Source organism: Tigriopus californicus, chromosome 2 (genome assembly GCF_007210705.1).
Source record: "Tigriopus californicus strain San Diego chromosome 2, Tcal_SD_v2.1, whole genome shotgun sequence".
Taxonomy (NCBI): domain Eukaryota; kingdom Metazoa; phylum Arthropoda; class Copepoda; order Harpacticoida; family Harpacticidae; genus Tigriopus; species Tigriopus californicus.
In genome coordinates, this window is record NC_081441.1 from 2,549,552 (window position 1) to 2,567,533 (window position 17,982).

The window sequence follows — 17,982 nt, forward strand, 5'->3', positions numbered from 1 at the left end:
AAAATATTGAGTACTTGCCTAAAAAAATTATGAGTGTCAAGTATGATACACATGTTCAGTCGACGGAGCTGATTATCAGAGTGAGTTTGGCCTTGCCGCTGCAATAGTACGGTAAAAGATAGGCGTCATGTACATTTTCCTTTAGATTTGTAGTTTTAAAGGTTCGTATTTTTGGACATTTTTGGACACTTTTGTTCACTTTTGTCCACCCGTATTTTCTGACACTTTTGGACAGGGGTGGACAAAAGTGTCCAAAAATGAAATGCCCACCCTGCAAACTCGACAAACCCAATTTCAATTCATGGTATGACTTCTCAAGATCATTACCTAGCCAAGTATAAGAGGCAGAATTCTGTTCAGGGCTCCTCAGAAGTGTTCATCGAGATAACCGACATAGAGTGATTCATACGTCTGACGAACTCTGAAAATTACTTCTAATAATGGCGTCAGTGAACCCATTCCAACTAAACGTTGTTTTCCATGTTCTCATGATCACGTCATTTCTGATTGTTCCAAAGTTAAAAAATCTTTCCATCTATGAAATTTTGTGCGAGATAAGTTTTTATGTTTCCGATGTCCAGGAAAAGGGCATGCATTCACGTACTGAATTTCTCTCAAGGATCCGTTGTAGAGAAACTCATTGTCCATACGCTCATCCTCCCCTACTCCATAGACAGAATCTTACAACTCAAGATATGCATGATCCCTTAAAGTCGACGACGATTGTCACAAATAACAGAGCTCAAAAGACCCATGTGTCACCAAGCTATGTGCTAGGTATTATACCAGCGAAGTGTAGTGGTCCCAAAGGGGTTTCGATTACACACGCTCTTGTTGATGAAGGATCAGATACTTCTTTTGCAAGTGAGTCGCTATTAAAACGGGTTGGATTGATGGACTTGCCTCTTGGAAAGCTCCAGATACACGGAGCAACCGGTTCCGTTCAAATCAGATCGTGTGAGACCCAAGTCACATTGGGTGGATTTGATTCGGATCCAGAGTATCCATTGATGGTGAAATACTTACCCGAGGTTAGCAAGAACCTATGAGGGCTTTCATGGAAATCAATACAAAACCGATGGGAGCATTGAAAAGATTTACCCCTACCTCAAGACGGAGGGAAGGTAGAGCTGACGATTCTTGTCTAATGTGCCTTATCTTTTCATACCCCTTAAACATGTGAATGCTTGACTGAGAAAAACTTGTATCAGGGGCAAAAGAGTGGTCTGACTAGTTGAACTGACCGATGGAAAAAGAGTAGTATGAATAAGTTGATATCGACGCCATTGCATGCTTCCCAGAAAAGAGAGAGAGGGCTCATCTTGATTGTATCAAGTCGCAAAGCAAATAACCTGTAGTCGACAAGGAGATATCGTTGCCCCAAGTTCTCTGGTGTGTTTTCAACCCCACGGAGTTTAGAAACAACAGCTCATTGCTCTGAAGATGAGTCTGTTGAAATTGACAAGGCAATTTGAGCAATTTGATGACCTTATAATTACAGATCAAGATGCTTTAGCGGCCATCAAGGACTTGAGGCCTTCAAGTTCTCCTTGTCCTTCTTGATGGTGTGACATCTCAGTTTCTGATGAGATGCTCTTTGAGTCTTGCTCCTGTTTTTTCGTACTTGATGCGTTGCTTCTTGGATCAAGGCAAGTTTCCATCCTCTCTGAAGCTAGTTCACGTTGTTCCAATTTTTAAAGGGGGAAATAAGTCGCTCCCCAGTAACAAGATGTCAAATCGGGTGTTCCACAGGGTTCCATCTTAGGGCACCTCCATTTTATAATATTCATTGCCCACTTCAAAGGCTTAGTATTACTGCCAGTCTCTCTTCTCATGATGACGACATTAAGTTAGTCTTTCTTAGAAATGACCAAGATTTCAGTAGCCTGGCAAAGGATCTAGATCGAATCTTCTCTTGGGTTACTGAGAGTACAGTAGTATGGCACTGAACGGAATGATATTCCGACCAATGACCTTCGGGTTAACTCCTTTGTATACTCCACTCGTAGATAATGGAGGTAAAGATATTCAGCAGGTTTTGTTCCGACGATATTTCCCATCTAATTACGTTTTTACGATTTTTGATTGCTCACTCAGCCTAATACTATTTTCTGGCCTTTTGGGCTTGTGGGATGGAACGGGTTTTGCCCCTTTCAATAGTACGGAGAGAAGTCTCGACGAAAAAGAGCGAGGAAGTGGGTGTGTGTGCTGGTTGCTACCAAAAAGATCCGAAATATACTTTGTCAATTTTAAGTCCTCGAATTTGTCAAAGGTCCTAAAACAACGAACAAACGGTGAGGAGAAATCTTCACAACAGGTTTCATGTGGTCCTCTAAAGTAATGGAAAGTTCGATGAGCATATCCAGTTGAAGGTGGGTCTGTACCTTTGGTTGGATATATCGCACGTTTAAGTCCAAAGATAATATCACGATGCTAACTCTGTACAAGTCGATTGTTCAGCCACATCTTGAATATGCCTCTCCCATTTGGGCTCCAATTAGTTCAGCAGGTTTGCATAAGGTCGAGCAAGTCCAAAAATGTTTCACTAGGAACATCACAGGAATGAGAGTGCTCTCGTATTAAGGAGAGACTAGAAAATTTGGGACTGTACAGTGTTCAGAGAAGGTACTAAAGGTATGTGATACTGTACGTCTTCAAGAGTATCCATGAGCTTTGTCCTAATCCAGAATTTAGGGTCAATTCTAGTGACTGTAGAGGCTTAATGTGCGTTTTGAGAGCACCTTCAAGCCCTCGAGAATCCAGGCCAGTTCGAACAATGAAGTCCACATCTCTTCTTTCTCGGGCTCCTTCATTGCTTAATTTGCTTCCCTCTAATATTCGTAGGGAATACGTAGGCCTTGTTGATCCGGTTGCATCCTTCAAGTCAGGCCTGGAAAATTTTTTGAATAGCATTCTAGCACAACCCTACATTCAAGGACTAGCTCTATCTGCCAACTCAAATTTGTTGGTAGACCAAATGCCATATAAGGATTAAAAAGTGCAAAATAGACAAAACGTTACCTTTCACTCTAATAGTACTGGGAAGTACACTCGCCGTAGCCCGTGAAAAAACAAGACAAAAAACAGGTATTATTTCTTACCTTAAATATGCTGTTAGTCAAAGTTTACAAAAGCAGCGCTTTATAGTTTGCATCTGGTGAAAGGCACCACAGGATTGTGCAATTACCTTTTAGTACTATTAAGGCTAGGTTTCATCACTTGACTTTATAACATCTAAATTGTTCAATTATCAAGAAATATTTCTTGAGCAACTACGGCTCATACAGGAGAAGTAAGGAAGAAGAAATGCCACATTATTGACACCAATTTTGAATCTCGACTGTTTCAAATTGGGAAGTTCCTCTGAGTGCATATCAGATATACCATTTAAAGCTAGTTCAAGATCCTGATAGGCCTTTGAAATCGTCGAAAACAATGGCAAATTTTTCCTTGAAATTTCAGTGCGTACTTTAAGATGGAATTTGACCTGGGTGAAAAGGAAGAATTTGATTTCCTTGGAATCCCCTTGATCACACCGGCAGTCAGCCTTGAATTGGATGCCGTTGACTTTAAATTCATTCAGATCAAACCTGGCCAACAGTCATGATATCCATTCAAGCTCTTTGTGTTCTTTTTTTTGGAAGCTTTGTATACCTTGGCATTTGTGGTGAGATTAGTGTTTTTGAACATTTGTTTAAAGGAGATGAAGAAAACAAGAGCTTTTTGTTTCCAGATGACAATGTCACCCTGGCGGTCGAAATCCCAATTGACGCGATCAATAATGACTCAACACATTCAACATTGGACACAATGGCCGAAGAAAATAATACATTAGCGGCTTTGAATATCAGCTTTGAAGGAATGGTGGAGCAATTCACTACCCTAAATCTCACTGAGGCAGATACTTTGCCTATTCTGAATGGTAAAATGGCTTAACCTGGGTCAGGAGATGTATTCAATGTCAAATTTTGTAATTCCAGGCTTCCAAGATTTTTTTCAAATTGTGTGGAATCTTTTTTCAGAGTGCTTCTCAAGTGAGTCTGATCTCCAATACTGGATTCTTCAGCAATTCTAATTGATTAAGTTTCTTCCATCTAGAGAAAGCCCTGAATGTCACTGAAGCTCAATTCAGTGGTATTGTTGACAATTCAACCAGTTCCTATTACACGACCTTGCAAGGATTTGGAGCCAAAATTTTGAGCTTGAAAACGGCTTTGGGGACCTTGGAGAGTGAAAGCGTTTCCACGGTTGCTCCAATGTCGGGTGCATTGTCAATCATCAATGGAACAAATTCTTCACCGTCAGACGTTGCTTAAATCAGCTGACCATTTTGCCCTTCAAATATTTTATATTGTAGAATGCACTATTTTCCAGGCTCTCCTTCAGTTTCGCTGTTGTAATGAATCAATAACTGAAATATGAATGTGTCAATAAACTAAAAAAACGACCACAGTCTTGTACAAATTCAGAAAGGGGTTATATAAGGAGAAGAATCATCAATCATTGTGGGGATTTCAATGACTAGAATAACTGTAATTTAAATGACTAGAATTGATATATTATGTGACTAGAATAATCTTCATCCCAGGCTGAGGCCACTGTCCAGGCATTGGCTTTAGGAGGCAGGCATTGGTCCAGTATTTGGGTGGGTATTCCATCCGGTGGGCGATACTTCCATCTGGTAGGCGATACTTCCATCATATACCAAAAAATCCTTTTCCAGGAAGTGTGTGTACCCTTTTTTATACTCTTTTGTCATTTTATTCATTACGTTTTGCTCTTTTATCAATATGTTGATGACTCAGGATCAGGAATTAAGGAAAGCTATAAACTATGTAAATTTTCATATCCATTTTCAGTTCTTGTGGTTGTATTTTAATTTGCATTTTGCATTTTTTGAAAAGCCTTAACGATGGCGCTGAACTGATCTTTTCCTCTAGCTTAAGTAAGTTGTGAAAAATAATTGTAACTTACTCTATCGTTAGCAACAAACGCAATTGATCTTGTTTTAAGGTGTGTATTTCAAGAATATCGTTCAATATCTATGAGCACTCGTTCGTTTCCAGACATCCGCTCCAGTTTTCCTCTCGTTCAATCAAAAGTGAGATTTTTAGACTTCCCTATTAATATCAAGTGTTCAACAATAGTGGCGTAAAAAGTGAATTTTGGTGATATGTTTTGAGGCTATTGATAAGAGATAATGGTGGTAGGGATGATCGTAATAGTCATCTAGGTAACGAAACAATTCATGAAGTGCGAAAGATGATTACGTTCTTGGGTGGGAAGAGGCACGTTTGAATGAGAATAGGTGTAACGAAAGTTCTAAAGTACTGATATGGAAATGGGTTCGAGGTCAAGGTACCGTTTTTGCGTCGTCTTTGAAATGATAGTGGGTGGTTGGGTGATATGCTAATTGTTCGCGATATGTGTGACTTTGAGTGAGGTGAAATGGCGAGTTTAAAACTCTTCGAGGCAATTCTCAACGTTCCGTCCGTCGCTGGAGTCTTCCATCATTTTGATATCAAAGAGTCGGCCAATGGTGATGTCCGCAATGCATCCCATCAAACCATGACGGAATTCAGACAACGGCAAATGTTCCAAATCCTCCATTCCTCCTGCAATAAAAGACACGCGTTGTTTAGTTTACTTGAGTGCAGACGAAAAATTTACCAAGCAAAGGTGGGCTTTGATATATAAATACAAAGGAGATTCTTTTTTCTTTTTCGGTTTCTGCCATTGCTAGATGATAAACATCAAAATTTCCTCCAACATTGAAAACATTTTCTAATGTTGGTTCGCTCGGTAACCATTCTTCCAAACCCACCATTTTAAAAAAGCAAGCAGACACGTTTAGTAGTGACTGCCGCATTCTCTCTCCTGCAGGAAAGTTCAAATAATGGTTCATTATTATCATTTGACAATTAGTTAGCACAGAATATTCTGGAATCTCTTATCAACGTTTCTAGATCATTAAAGGGCCTTTGATGCGTTCCACTCTTTGATGATTCGCATTGTGTAAGTTATCAATAGTATTGACAAAACCCACTTCTGTTCTTCGACCAAAATGTCAGACAATACTCCAGCCCTTCTACTCACCAATATAGACTTGTCCATTGCCATTTAATTGCCTGAGCTTGCCTGGCGAGGCTCCCGTAATCACGTGTCCGTTGTCAACATTCAACGAGGCAGTTTGTTCAGCCCTGAAACATCAGGAAAAACATAATGAAAAGAAGGCTCAAACTAGCCGCGTGCGGCAAACTGATCCTGGATATTGCCCAAAAGAGAGCGAACGGTCAGCCAATGCCATTTAGAACACACACACACACACTCCATACCTTGTGGCCCTGATTCGATGCCATCGGCCATCGTTGATCCTCGTCTCGTTGAAGATAAGGACGCCTTCCCCATTGCCTAGATTGAATCGATAATGCAGATAACCGTCGAGGATGCCCAGCATTAAGTAGTCCGAAGCCGGCGTGAAAGTGTCGCCTCCAGTCCAGAGGATGAGGCCATTGGCAGAGGTCACTTTGAGGCGGATGTTGATACTATTCGTATTTCCAAGGACACTGAAAGACAAGAGAAACACTGTCTTTCTCTCAACTGCTCAATACGAACAAGGGAGCATGACATAAGAATGGATCAACTGACTTTTTCGCCAATTCTTCGCGGTTCAAGTGTAGGAAACTGTTCCCACGGAAACGGGGGATGAGAGCAGTGATGCCGGTGAGGTCCATCTTTTTGGCGCAATTGATGCCAACCCATCCCAAGGGACATTCACAGGAAAAGTCTTCCAAATTGGGCCGACAGGTTCCATGGATTCCACACGGACTTTGCTGATTGGGGGGCGGACTGCAAGGATGGGAACATGGATCCACATTGGTTCCAGCTATGGCTCCGCGAAGCAAATCGCGAGGAGTATGGTTAATGGAAAGCTGCAAATCCAGACAACAGACCGAAATGAGACCTGCTGGAGGAATTCAATTCCATGTACGGCTTAAGTGGGACCCAAAGGCAATCTGCTTGGGTACTACTCACTCAAGTAAATCGCCCAGGGCTGGAGAGTTTTAATTGTCATAAAACTTGTGGAACTGGCAGGCAAATTATTGTCGTTCCAAACTTCTTGTTATTTCGGGGCAAACTCGAAAACAGAAACAAAAGTTTCCCTAGGGGAAATTTGATCATACTCTGCTCACTTGCCTCGTAGGCTCATGATGAAGTTAGTCTCAAGAGTCTTTGGCCTTGAAACTGGAACTTTTATTAAGATGTATTATCCTAGAAAAAAAACCTTTTTTTGACTCCTTTCCCATATTTGAAAACCTCTCTCTTTTTTTTTAATCACGTAGGTTGTCAAACGAGACGAACGGAGACTTTGCGTGATGCAGCAAAAAAGGAAGAAGTTCAGGGTAATTGGGATCATTTTGGAACAAGGAGAACCGTTCTGGGACTGAGCCATGTCTTGATAGCCCGAAATGATGCATGGGCTCTTCCTCGTGCTTTTCATTGGAAACAGGGAACAAGAAGACCCAGCACTCCATGTTCTGTGGCAAAGTTTCTGCTCATCTGAAACTTGCTGGCGAGAGCGACTTTGTACATACGTACGTAGTCCTTCGGAGATAGAGTAGAGCTAGCTGGAATCATGGTTGCCTTGTCGCCCTCCAGGGGACATTCGGTCCATTTCGACTACAAGACCCTAGCTGGATGATGGTGTGGTGCTGGATAATGTCGCCTTTAACGAAGTTGGAGACGTGTTTGAGGTCTCTGAGGTCTTGAGTCAAGGGTTTACTCATTGTCGTGAACTCACAGAGCTCGGCAATCCGGAATTAGATATGGGAGTGGGGTTTCAATTTTCAGGAGAGCAGAAGCAAAACGCGATTCTGCGTGGGCAGCCAGGCCTTATCAATATTTAATGGCCACACTTCCAATATCGTATTTCAATCCGAATGAGACTCAGCTACTTGCCCAGGTGTTATTGCAAAAATGCCAAGCTGAAAAGTATTGAAAAGAGATCTGCAATTCGGTCAGAATCGACCATTTTTAATTTGCAAACGAGAATTATCGACAATACTCGCTTTTAGAGATTGAGTGGCTGAATTTGAGGTCTGATGGAATCAATCTTGGACTGAAAAAGTTTGTTATGAACGGAAGGTGAAGTTCCGTAATTGCACAATTTTTGAATGAGGCTTTAAAAGGCATTCACGTGAATATTTTTCGTTATTCTTATTGATTGATGGGATTTAGGGCCATTCTGGGAATATAATGAATCCTTCGTTTTTTCCAGTTCCAAAAATCAGCCACTACAATTTCAGATCGATTACATCCTATATGGCACATTGGAGGCGGAATGAGATTGTGTCGGATTAAGAATAAGTCAAGCCTGGAATCAAGTCCAAGCAGGTTCCTGACATACCAAATCTAGTTCTTGAACATTGGTGTGCGGTAAGTTTGGACACCTTTTGGTGGTTCGAGAGCCACTTCATGTGCACACTTGTGTGTATTTTACCAATTCAATATTGGAAGCTCTGCAAGTTCAGTGGCCAACAAGGAAGAGATACTTGGCTTCCTCCTGACTGAAAGATCGACACAAGGAAGAGCGAGAGTGTGTGAGGAAGTTTCTATTTAATTATCAAACTTTCCCTCGAGGCCACTTGCTCCTTTATCCCACGCAGTGATTTGGAACCACTCTGGGATCTGAGAAATTCTCAAACTGAATACTCTCACCTTCTGTGCATTTTTCCATGACCAGATTGTCCTTCATTAGTTGCACCACGTTACAGTATAGTACAGTAGGTAGGTTCTAGTAGTGGGTGCAAGGACGTCTCTAAGTTTTATTCGTGAACTTTTTGATCAGGAATGGCATCTTCAATTCAAAGCAAACCTTGAGGTTGAAGCCAGAACATGAAGTTCGTCACCATAAGAATATGGATTTCAAGTCATGGACAATTGGATTTGTCAGGAAGCCTGACCCTACATCATTCATTCTACATGTGATAGTTTCCAGTTATGTAAGCTACCAATGAAAATATTCCCTTGCATTACGAAGTTAGTAATTGACACCTTTAAGTCGAAGGAGCAGTCTGATGATGTCAGTACAAACTTCGGGGGGGGGTCAGCGGGGTACTTTTCAAAACCAGAAGAGGTCCTAAAACACCAAGGTACAACGGGCGATATCAGACCAAACCAATTCAAAGGTTTCAAAAAATATTTTGCAAAAATAGAAAATTCAAAAGTATGACAAATCAATCCAAAAACTGCTCTTTTTCGGTTGAAGAGGATTTTATAAGCATGTTAATGAGGATAACTGTGACAGTTTGTAAGAATACAATGCCTCATGAACCATTCCTTTCATTGATAAATGAATTGGAACTCTAATTTAATCCCTGAACAAGAACTATTAAGCCTCGAAAATATGACTGACCTCTCAAAATTTGACGGTGACATCATTTTCCTTTCCTGCTTCAAAAAGAGACGTGTAAAGTACCGGCTCGGGTTTCAGTTGTGTGGGTTAGCCGGGCTGCCCTACAATCGCGGCAAGAGCTACCATGATTGAAGCTCATTCAGTGCTTCCAGCTCTGCATTAACAAAATTGTTCGCAATTTTGGGACATCGTCCAACAATTACTTCAAACTATATTAGTCCAACATTCATTTGCTCAAACTGTCATGAAATGGCAAGTTACAAAAAATATGCAATGAATATGAAAAAATATTTGGTGATATCATCTAGTCATCAACAAAGGCGTGGTGACACTTCTTTCATGCTTGGACTTGAGGGCGCACTAGTATGAAATCCTGGATCTTTATAATTCTCTTATAGCGTACGTTTAGGACAACTTTCATAATCTGGTTAGTTTCAATGGGGAGAATACGGGGCATAAATGAGGTTTCAGGCTCGATTCTCTGACCTGACCATTCTCAAGGCAGCTTTTAGAAGCTCTTATGCAAGCGTCAAAGAAGAACCATTCGCAGACCATAATTCAACAATACCAATTGAAACGATGTTTGGATATTGTTGTAGTGGATTGGACTGAATAGGTGAGGCATGGGCCATCTACCATAGCACCCACAATTTTGTGACATCAGAAGTTGTTAATCAAAAATTTGGGCGGGAAAATATACATAGTATGTAAGTGAACCTGAAACGAGAGTACTAACTTATACACTTTGCTTGTTTTCCTACTTTGTCATGGCTTAGGACCTCATCACCTTTCATCTACGTAAACCCTCAAGAACGACGCTGGAAGCCACTACATAAATGTCCACCCAACATCAAAATCACATATTTGCCGGATAAACGGTATCGTCCATACTTCGAGACGTCCCTGTCTCTAGATAACGAAGATAACACTCCTAAATGACAGGGATAACTGGTACCTTTTGAATGCATCCTTTCAATCCTTTCCTAATGGGAATGTAGGGTGAAACGAGTCTGAACGTGGGAACCCCTCCCAGGTACATGTTTTGGTTGGCTGTGAGCTCATTGAAGGCTCCTGGACTCATCTGGGATTGGACGTTTTGACCGTCCACGGAGAGAAAGGCCAAACGACCGGTCCTCGACACACGGATCGTGTGCCATTGATGGAGGGTGATTGGATATTCAGACCTGTAACCAACCAAAGAGTCAAAGTGAGAATGTGAATGACGCAGACACGCCGTGTAAAAGGAGGAGGAGGCTAAAAAGGCCTATTGGTGATTAATGAAGCAGAAAGAGGCGAGCAACGTCCACAATTCATTGTGGTCGTCAGTGTTAAAGATTCAAATACTCATGGACAAATGCAACCCCTAACCTTGACCGAAGGTTTCGCCCGACCGAGGGTTTAATTGAAACCGAATGTCGCTCAACCAGCGAGTCTGACGAGATTTTGAGCGCCAAATACTCGTCACATCAGCAAGTTAGGGGAATTTGGGAAAAACACGGAAAATATGACAAAAGAAAATCATAACAAACAACTGAAACCGAGATCGATCAGTGAGACCAAAGCCTTTTGGTTCAACCCCTGTCGAAAAGATGTGTGGGAACGACTCGTCAAGGCAACTAATTTTGGAAATCATCACATGAAAAGGAGTCAAAAAGTTACGAAAGTATTTCAGTTTATCTTGAGTAAGACGAAAGTTACATTTGGGTGGACTCGCTAGACTGATCTTTTGATCTAATAACATCTTTTTCGTTGCTCGGTGTCTCATTGAATTTGATCCTTATTTTACACAATAGGTAAAACTCGCGACCTGAGGCCTGTTTTTTTAAGCTCGTACCTCGTAGTTAGGGGATTTGAATTTTAACCGATATGAAAAGATACTCGTCAAAGTTGTTGAGCTGATGCTCATTCTGGTGTTTCAAAAAACTGCCTCTGGTAATTTGTTGTTGGTTGACTGCTCCACAAACCATTAATTATCCAGATTTATAGCTCGAAATATCAACTTGTTCCCAGCAGTGAGCTTGAATGACTTAGTTTCGATCCTAGATTGAGCAACAATACGAAAACCATTAGAAGTGCCAAGGATAAACCACACCATCCAAAAAACCCGAGGCTCAAAAAATCAGGGACAAAAGTTGCTCTCGAGGGAAGTTTTGCCTCTTCCTGTGCAACGGGAGTGAGAAGGGAGGGGAGAGGCCGAATCGACCTCAAAAAGGCACCTGAGGCAAAGCTTTCCCATTGCTCTACTTTGGCCGCAAAGGTTGTTCCCCAGGCCACGAGCCATTTTCCTGGGCCCACGTGCCTCTTTGTCCTCCTCGTCTTGGTCACTGGGAACAATGCCTTCATTTTGGGGCCCTGCTATTTGGATCTGAACCCGATCCCACGAACATTGCCAAAGTGAGCGGAAACGAAGAGCTTTAAATCATTCTTGAGCAGGACAAAAGCCGGCTTCGAAGACCAAAGAAAACAATATTCTACGCCAGATACGATTTTTTTAAAGTGTTGTTAGTTGTGGATGAGGAGGTTGTTGGCGAAAAAGCGCAGAGGGAAAAGTTTGCAGACCTGCTGGAGACAAAGGAGAAAGGCAGAGTCGTCGGAGCAGGAATCCTGATAATTGATTGGCAAATATTTGTTCCCACCAGAAAGTGGAACGCTAACTGGCCATTGAGGAGACTTCCAAGAATGTCGTGGATACAGCTAAAGACCATTAGAGCCTTGCTCTAAGCGGTCTCTTGATTCAATGTAGTGTGCTCAAGAGGGACGAACCACTTTGTTGTCTTTCCATAACTCGGGGCTTAGAAATGGTTTTAGAAGGAGACACGCCCGAACTTGAATTAGCAACAATGGACAATTACATTTGGTAAGAAGGCATTTATCCATCCATATTGGTTTCAAAGAAACCAAACATCTTCCTAGCCTTTTCCAGTATGTGCAGTAATAAGCTTGATAAAGTCATCGGGCAACAGAAAAAAATGTTATGAAAACTGTCATAATCAAAGGGAAAAGAAAGACCATACAGGATGACTATACTAGATCACTAGTATAGAATATAATAATAGAATAACATATTTGATTAGATGTTGGAAGTCCGAATTGAAATGTAATTAGTAAATTAAGAAATCACACTTTATGTCAGTCAAGACCAAAACCAAGTTTTCGTGCAGCATCACGACCATATAGAAAATAGTGCTGCCATTTGAACCAAAGTCGTGAAATTGTCTCACAACAAAATGTTAGAACCATAGAGCGGTAAATGATTTTGACTCCTCTAAGGTTCTCAGAGCAACTTCGTTATCGACCTCTTTCATGGAAGTATACTTTCTAGCCCAATTCGACTAACATTGGCTACCATCTAAAAGCAACAATAGTGATATTGTTGAATCAGGAAACTCGGTTGTTGTTGTTGGTGTTGGTGGTGGAGGAAAGTTTGGTCACACTGGTGCACCCAAGGCTTGGACCACAATAAAATTACCTGCAATTTGGATCAGAGTGAAGCCTGTTTTTCCTCCCTCTAAACTTGCACTCATATCCGAGTTTCCTTCACGAGCAACTACAGAGAAGGTGTATACACAAGCCTTGAGAGCGAAAAGGATTAAAGTTACTTTTGCACGAAAGCCAAAATACTTGACAAACTTTTATCCGAGCCTGAGAACAAGAAACCGACGGACGGACCAAGCAGAGTGAGTTGTAGTAGTAGTAGTAGTAGTAGTAGTAGTAGCTCAAGCAATGCTGAAGGTAAGGAACCCGGTTGTTGCAAGAGTTCGGTTTCGAAGGATTACTATTTAAGCCTGGACCAACTCATTTCATCAATCCATGCCATATCCGTGGACCGTAGTCTTAAAAGGCCACCAACTTGTACTCACTCAAGTCACTCAAAGTCGGAGCTACATACAAAACGTATGAGAAGGCTTTCATAAATATGGCCTTCGGTCTTGAACTATTGTGAGTACGTATTGATATGTGTAACCTTGGCTGTTCCAATTGTACATACATCCATGCAAGAGTCACACACAACGGTTCGTGATACAAGATTGATGCATTGAATGAAGACCATCTTTTGGGTTTGAGTAAGAAGCAAAGTTAGATGAAGGATCAATACCTGCCGATATGCCTTTTATGCCGGGAAAGAGATCCACGTCTGTTCCATTTCCAACTGACTGGATTGTTTCACCTTAGATGCATGTTGGAAGAGGGCTTATCCTTGAGGAAGCTGGACGTTTTCCAAAGGCTAAATGGAACGTTGCTTCTCTGTTCAAAGGCCACTAAACCTTTTAGCCTTAGGTTTGCCAAAACTGACGACAGACAGACAACCAGAGACAGTAAGGCGAGAAAAGTTTTTCCTTTCTCTTGAACTTTTTTTCGGGTGAAGGCTCCTCTTGTAATGGTTGAAGACACATTCTTGCTCTCAGTTCGCACAGCCTTCATTCACCCCAACTAACTAAATGGGATCTCGTTGTTTTTGTTTGCTAAGGGCTGTGCATGGGTGTCAATGTTCCACGTTCCACAACTCCAACATCTCTCCCTTCATGACCTGATTTCGCTTTGGATCCTGCTTGTTCGAAGCCAATCGCAAATCTCTCTTTTATGTTCCCTTTTTTTCCAGTGAGAGATTGATTTGGGAGGCTTTGACGGCTTCAGGAAGATTTTGAAATTCAATACCTCCTCCTGACTGATTGAGAGAAATTTGGGCCCAATACGTGTAACTCAATCTGGCCAGATTCAATAGCTAGCTCTGCTAGCAGTTCATTGAGGGGGAACCATATTGGTTTATTTGGATTGGATTCTTGATCAGGCCTTCGTCAAAAGATGCGCTTTTCTTGTCGTCTAGGCTTGATGTTCCTCTTTCAAATTGGTCGGGAATTACTCCTAGGAAATTGCTGCTCACGTACTGTTCCCTCCATATTATAAAGGCGTGTCTTTAGAATAAGCTCTGATCCATTTACCTTTAATCCTTGAAGGTCACGTCAGGATTCATCAAAAGTGAACCTTGCCTTTGGGTCACGATAGGCTCACAGCTCATATGGCTTATGGCTGCACATCTAATATTATGATTAGAGCTGATTCTATTAAAATTCACATGCTTAAGGTAGATTAGCTCTGATTCAATCGGTTCAACGACTAAAATTGTTTAACATCTTTTGGGCTTTGGAACGTTTACTTGTGTTTTTTTTATATTGATCACCTGAGGCGATCTTCGAGGAACTTTGCGTTGATTTCTAATCATGGTTCATTCTTTCTCTTTCTCTCAAGAGAAGTACCAACATTAATGTCTCCGGAGAGATATCTAGCCCACAAATAATTCAATATCAAACTTGATCTTGGATGCTTTTTGTCGTTCCATGACTGCGGCATGATTTTTTTCTGATCCTCTAGCGACCCAAATAATTGACACTGATGGATGAGGTGCCACCCAAATGACATTCTGACATGTCTTTGTTCTCCCAATCTCGACATGGATCTTTCATATACCAACCGTCTACGGAGCTCATGAAACTTTCATCTATCATAAATGGTTGATCCGTCGGAATGTATTCGTGGGTACAATGTAAATACCGTTCCACTATCAGAAAACCGCGAAAACACGAGTCATGTTCGAGCTTACTTTACACCTGATGTGTGCTAAGCACGCAAAGTTCAGGAGAGTTCCATTTGTTCCATTCCCAACCCCATCGGGTTCATTTATCCACTTCACGAAGGGTGGCTTGGCATCATCAATCCGCTCAAGTTTCACCCCAAACCACGTTTCCTTCCTTCTTTGAGCGCAAAAATACAAACTGCCTAAAGAAAGCCTTGTGTCTTTTGGGGGGGCGTACGAGTACAGGGTGGCACACAAGGAATTGTCGGCTGTGCGACCACTTATTTTGATCGTTACTCATCTTGTTGTTTAGAACGGAATGTATGTCGGTCGTGTTCGTCTTACCTGACCAAAGCCACGCCATCACCGTTGTCAAATGCGAATTCCACAAATCCTCGGCTAAGGAACAAGGCAAGGAAGTCGCCCGAGCCGTCGTTATTGTTGCCATTGTACAGAATGAGACCATCCTCGGCCTCCGACCTCAACACGACCTCAAAGTCGTTCCACAGGGGAGACGAGTCTGCCAGGCCAAAGTAGGTCAGGTGGGAAGTGCCATTGAACGACGGGATCTGACAAAGAGAGCAAGAAAACAACCGGGTTAGATAACAGGGCTCGACTGTGCCTGCCACCTCTCCCAATTTTTGAGGTTCGATTTAGTGGCCTCGGGCTAGAGGCGGATTGAATTCCCAATCAAATATCCGAATGCTCGCACCTGGTGCCTTCAGGAGGCAATTTGCCTAACTTTTATTTGGGGTGGGGAGCGAAAGCCAAGACAAATACGAAAAGTTCTCCTCGGATTGCACCCCTCTTACTTGGTACGTACCTTCACTTCCACGGGCTTCTCACAATATTCGCCGGAAAAGCCCAGAGGACATTGACAAACTCCCAGGAGAGGTTGATTGAAATCGTCATATTCCTGGTCTTGCTGCGTCATGGCGGCAAGAATGCCAGACACTCCAACCTCGAAAGCACCCACGAGATCGAGGTTTTCATCGCTCCCAGAATCGGCTGACACACAAACGCCATTGTTTTGACAAGGGATCGAGCTGCAACTGTCCTCAGGGCATTCATCTGGAAGCAAGAATAACACCATGTTGTTATCGCTACTCCCAAGATCCAAGATCTTAATCATCGTCAGAGGAAGCAAGAGTCAAAGCGCCACATCCTAATCTCTGCCTCGAAGTGGAAACAAGAAACAGAGTCCTTGTGACCAATCCTTTCCGAGATATTGACAAGTGCCACTCCATAAATAATGCACGACATCTCTCCCCTTGTCATATTGCAATTCAAGGAACCCACAAATCCAGAGAGTGGTCCATTCCCCGAGTGCAAATACCACATACATTATTGACAAAACAGTCTAATACTGCACTTTGTTGGCTAATCTGGGTCAAAAGAAGTATTGGACTCGAGGTGCTTGGAGTGAAGTAATCAAAACTGCTACTGCTTCTTCTTGCTTCTTCCTGGTTCCACTCCCGCTCACTTCCGTTCTTTGCCGTTTTCCCCTTGGCATTGGAAAACAGACATCAATTTGGTGTCCCCGATTTTGTGCTCGACCTTTAACGTAATTCGTTGTGATAAATAGCTTGAGGCAACCCAAGGAATGCAAGTTGATGGAGATAGGTGTTTATCAATTTATGGCAAGAGATGCACTCCCCTTAAGAGCCCCATAAAGCTTTGAGCTATTTTGAGTAGTTCGAATTTGCCGCCCATACCGGGCACTGTTTCCCACAGGAAAAAAGGGAATAGCAGCTACGATCACCTCCATTCCAGACTAAATTGTCAAAGATCCCACGTTTGTTTCTTACCTGTATCCATGCCAAATAAGGTGTCACCCTGCCTCTCAGACGGCTCAAAGTTGTAGATTTTGTTGTTGATCTCCAGGCGCCGAATGCATCCTCGAAACCCGAGGTTGGTATCCAGGAAGTGACCCGTGTTTCTGAAGGACCCTGTCCCCCCCAGGAGAACCGGTTGTGCAAAAGTGATGCGAGAAAACAGACCCTGTAAAAAAAGCATGACAAGACCGTTGAGCCAAGATCTTTATTAAGACGGACGTGCAGGTGGACTCGTTTTGTCTCAAAAGGGTTGTCCGGATGATGAAGAGAGGTGAGGTGGCTAACTTTTCCAGACAGCAACGGAACTTTTCGGAAGGTATCTTTCTTCGTATATGAACTGTATGGAAATATCAACCGAATTAGTACTAGAGGGCTATTAATACTGTACCTGCGATCTTCCCTCTTCATGGACACCCTCATTGAGTTGCAGCCATACGCCCCAGTCGTGTCTGAAGATCGTTAGCCGATTCCATTGATGCAGATGGACTTGATCACGGGTCCGAACAATTCCAGGGCCAGTTCCACAATCCAATCTATAAGACCAAAGAGAGAGCATGACACCCTGGATAGCACTCATTGAACGTTGACATAAAGGAGTAGAGTGTGAGCAGGGCAAAGAGTAGGACAAACTCTTTGACAAGATGCCTTAACCCCGCCGTGATTTATGAAAGTTCTCTTCAACGGCTTCAAATCCTCAAAAGGAGAGAAGCTGCATCATCAATTCTGGTTCAAGCTCATCGTGGCACACAATGAAGCCTCTATTCTCAGCTTCAAACCGTATGGAAAAATGATAAGATAGATGCAGTCTGAAAGTCCATACCAAAATGTTAAGAAGAAACGACTCCCCTCCCTCCATTTTGATGTTATTAAATTTCAAGGAATTTCATTTTGATCTTTTTTTCCCTCTCCCCTTGACTTTCAAATGGGCAAGGCGCCAGGAAGATCCAAAATGGAAACCCAGATGAGGAGCACCTGTTCTAGGATGAAAAGTCCGAGGATGGAACTCGCTTTGAGGGAAGATAAGAGTTTCTTCAAATTGGAAGGAAGCAACAGGAGTCCATCGTCATCATGACATCTATTCCATTCCCCCGTCCAAGGCTCGATTTTTCATTCCATCTAGCATTTCTACCATTTCCATTTCCTTTGTGGCAATCTCAGGG

The 17,982-nt window shown here is 42.3% G+C and overlaps 2 protein-coding genes and 1 long non-coding RNA gene across 3 annotated transcripts in view; 2 read left to right on the plus strand and 1 right to left on the minus strand.

The window, feature by feature from the left end:
• The first annotated feature begins 3,513 nt into the window (after positions 1-3,513).
• Positions 3,514-4,447, plus strand: LOC131876846 (uncharacterized). Its single transcript, XM_059222353.1, has 4 exons — positions 3,514-3,667; positions 3,734-3,922; positions 3,981-4,034; positions 4,099-4,447. Exons 1-4 carry the CDS (start codon positions 3,604-3,606, stop codon positions 4,314-4,316), a joined length of 525 nt encoding a protein of 174 aa, XP_059078336.1. The 5' UTR covers positions 3,514-3,603; the 3' UTR covers positions 4,317-4,447.
• A 554-nt stretch (positions 4,448-5,001) lies between these two features.
• LOC131876823 (pikachurin-like) overlaps positions 5,002-17,982 on the minus strand; it is a 28,272-nt gene continuing 15,291 nt past the window's right edge. The window contains exons 5-13 of the mRNA XM_059222322.1: positions 17,211-17,355; positions 16,796-16,988; positions 15,811-16,058; positions 15,333-15,556; positions 10,371-10,599; positions 6,649-6,932; positions 6,336-6,566; positions 6,097-6,200; positions 5,002-5,615 (exon numbers count right to left, since the gene is read on the minus strand). Coding sequence (XP_059078305.1) covers positions 5,458-5,615; positions 6,097-6,200; positions 6,336-6,566; positions 6,649-6,932; positions 10,371-10,599; positions 15,333-15,556; positions 15,811-16,058; positions 16,796-16,988; positions 17,211-17,355 — 1,816 coding nt within the window. The 3' untranslated portion in view covers positions 5,002-5,457. The remainder of the gene's footprint in view (positions 5,616-6,096; positions 6,201-6,335; positions 6,567-6,648; positions 6,933-10,370; positions 10,600-15,332; positions 15,557-15,810; positions 16,059-16,795; positions 16,989-17,210; positions 17,356-17,982) is intronic.
• Positions 8,086-10,467, plus strand: LOC131876849 (uncharacterized). Its single transcript, XR_009372821.1, has 3 exons — positions 8,086-8,197; positions 8,279-8,436; positions 10,192-10,467. It is a non-coding gene; the product is annotated as an uncharacterized LOC131876849 (long non-coding RNA).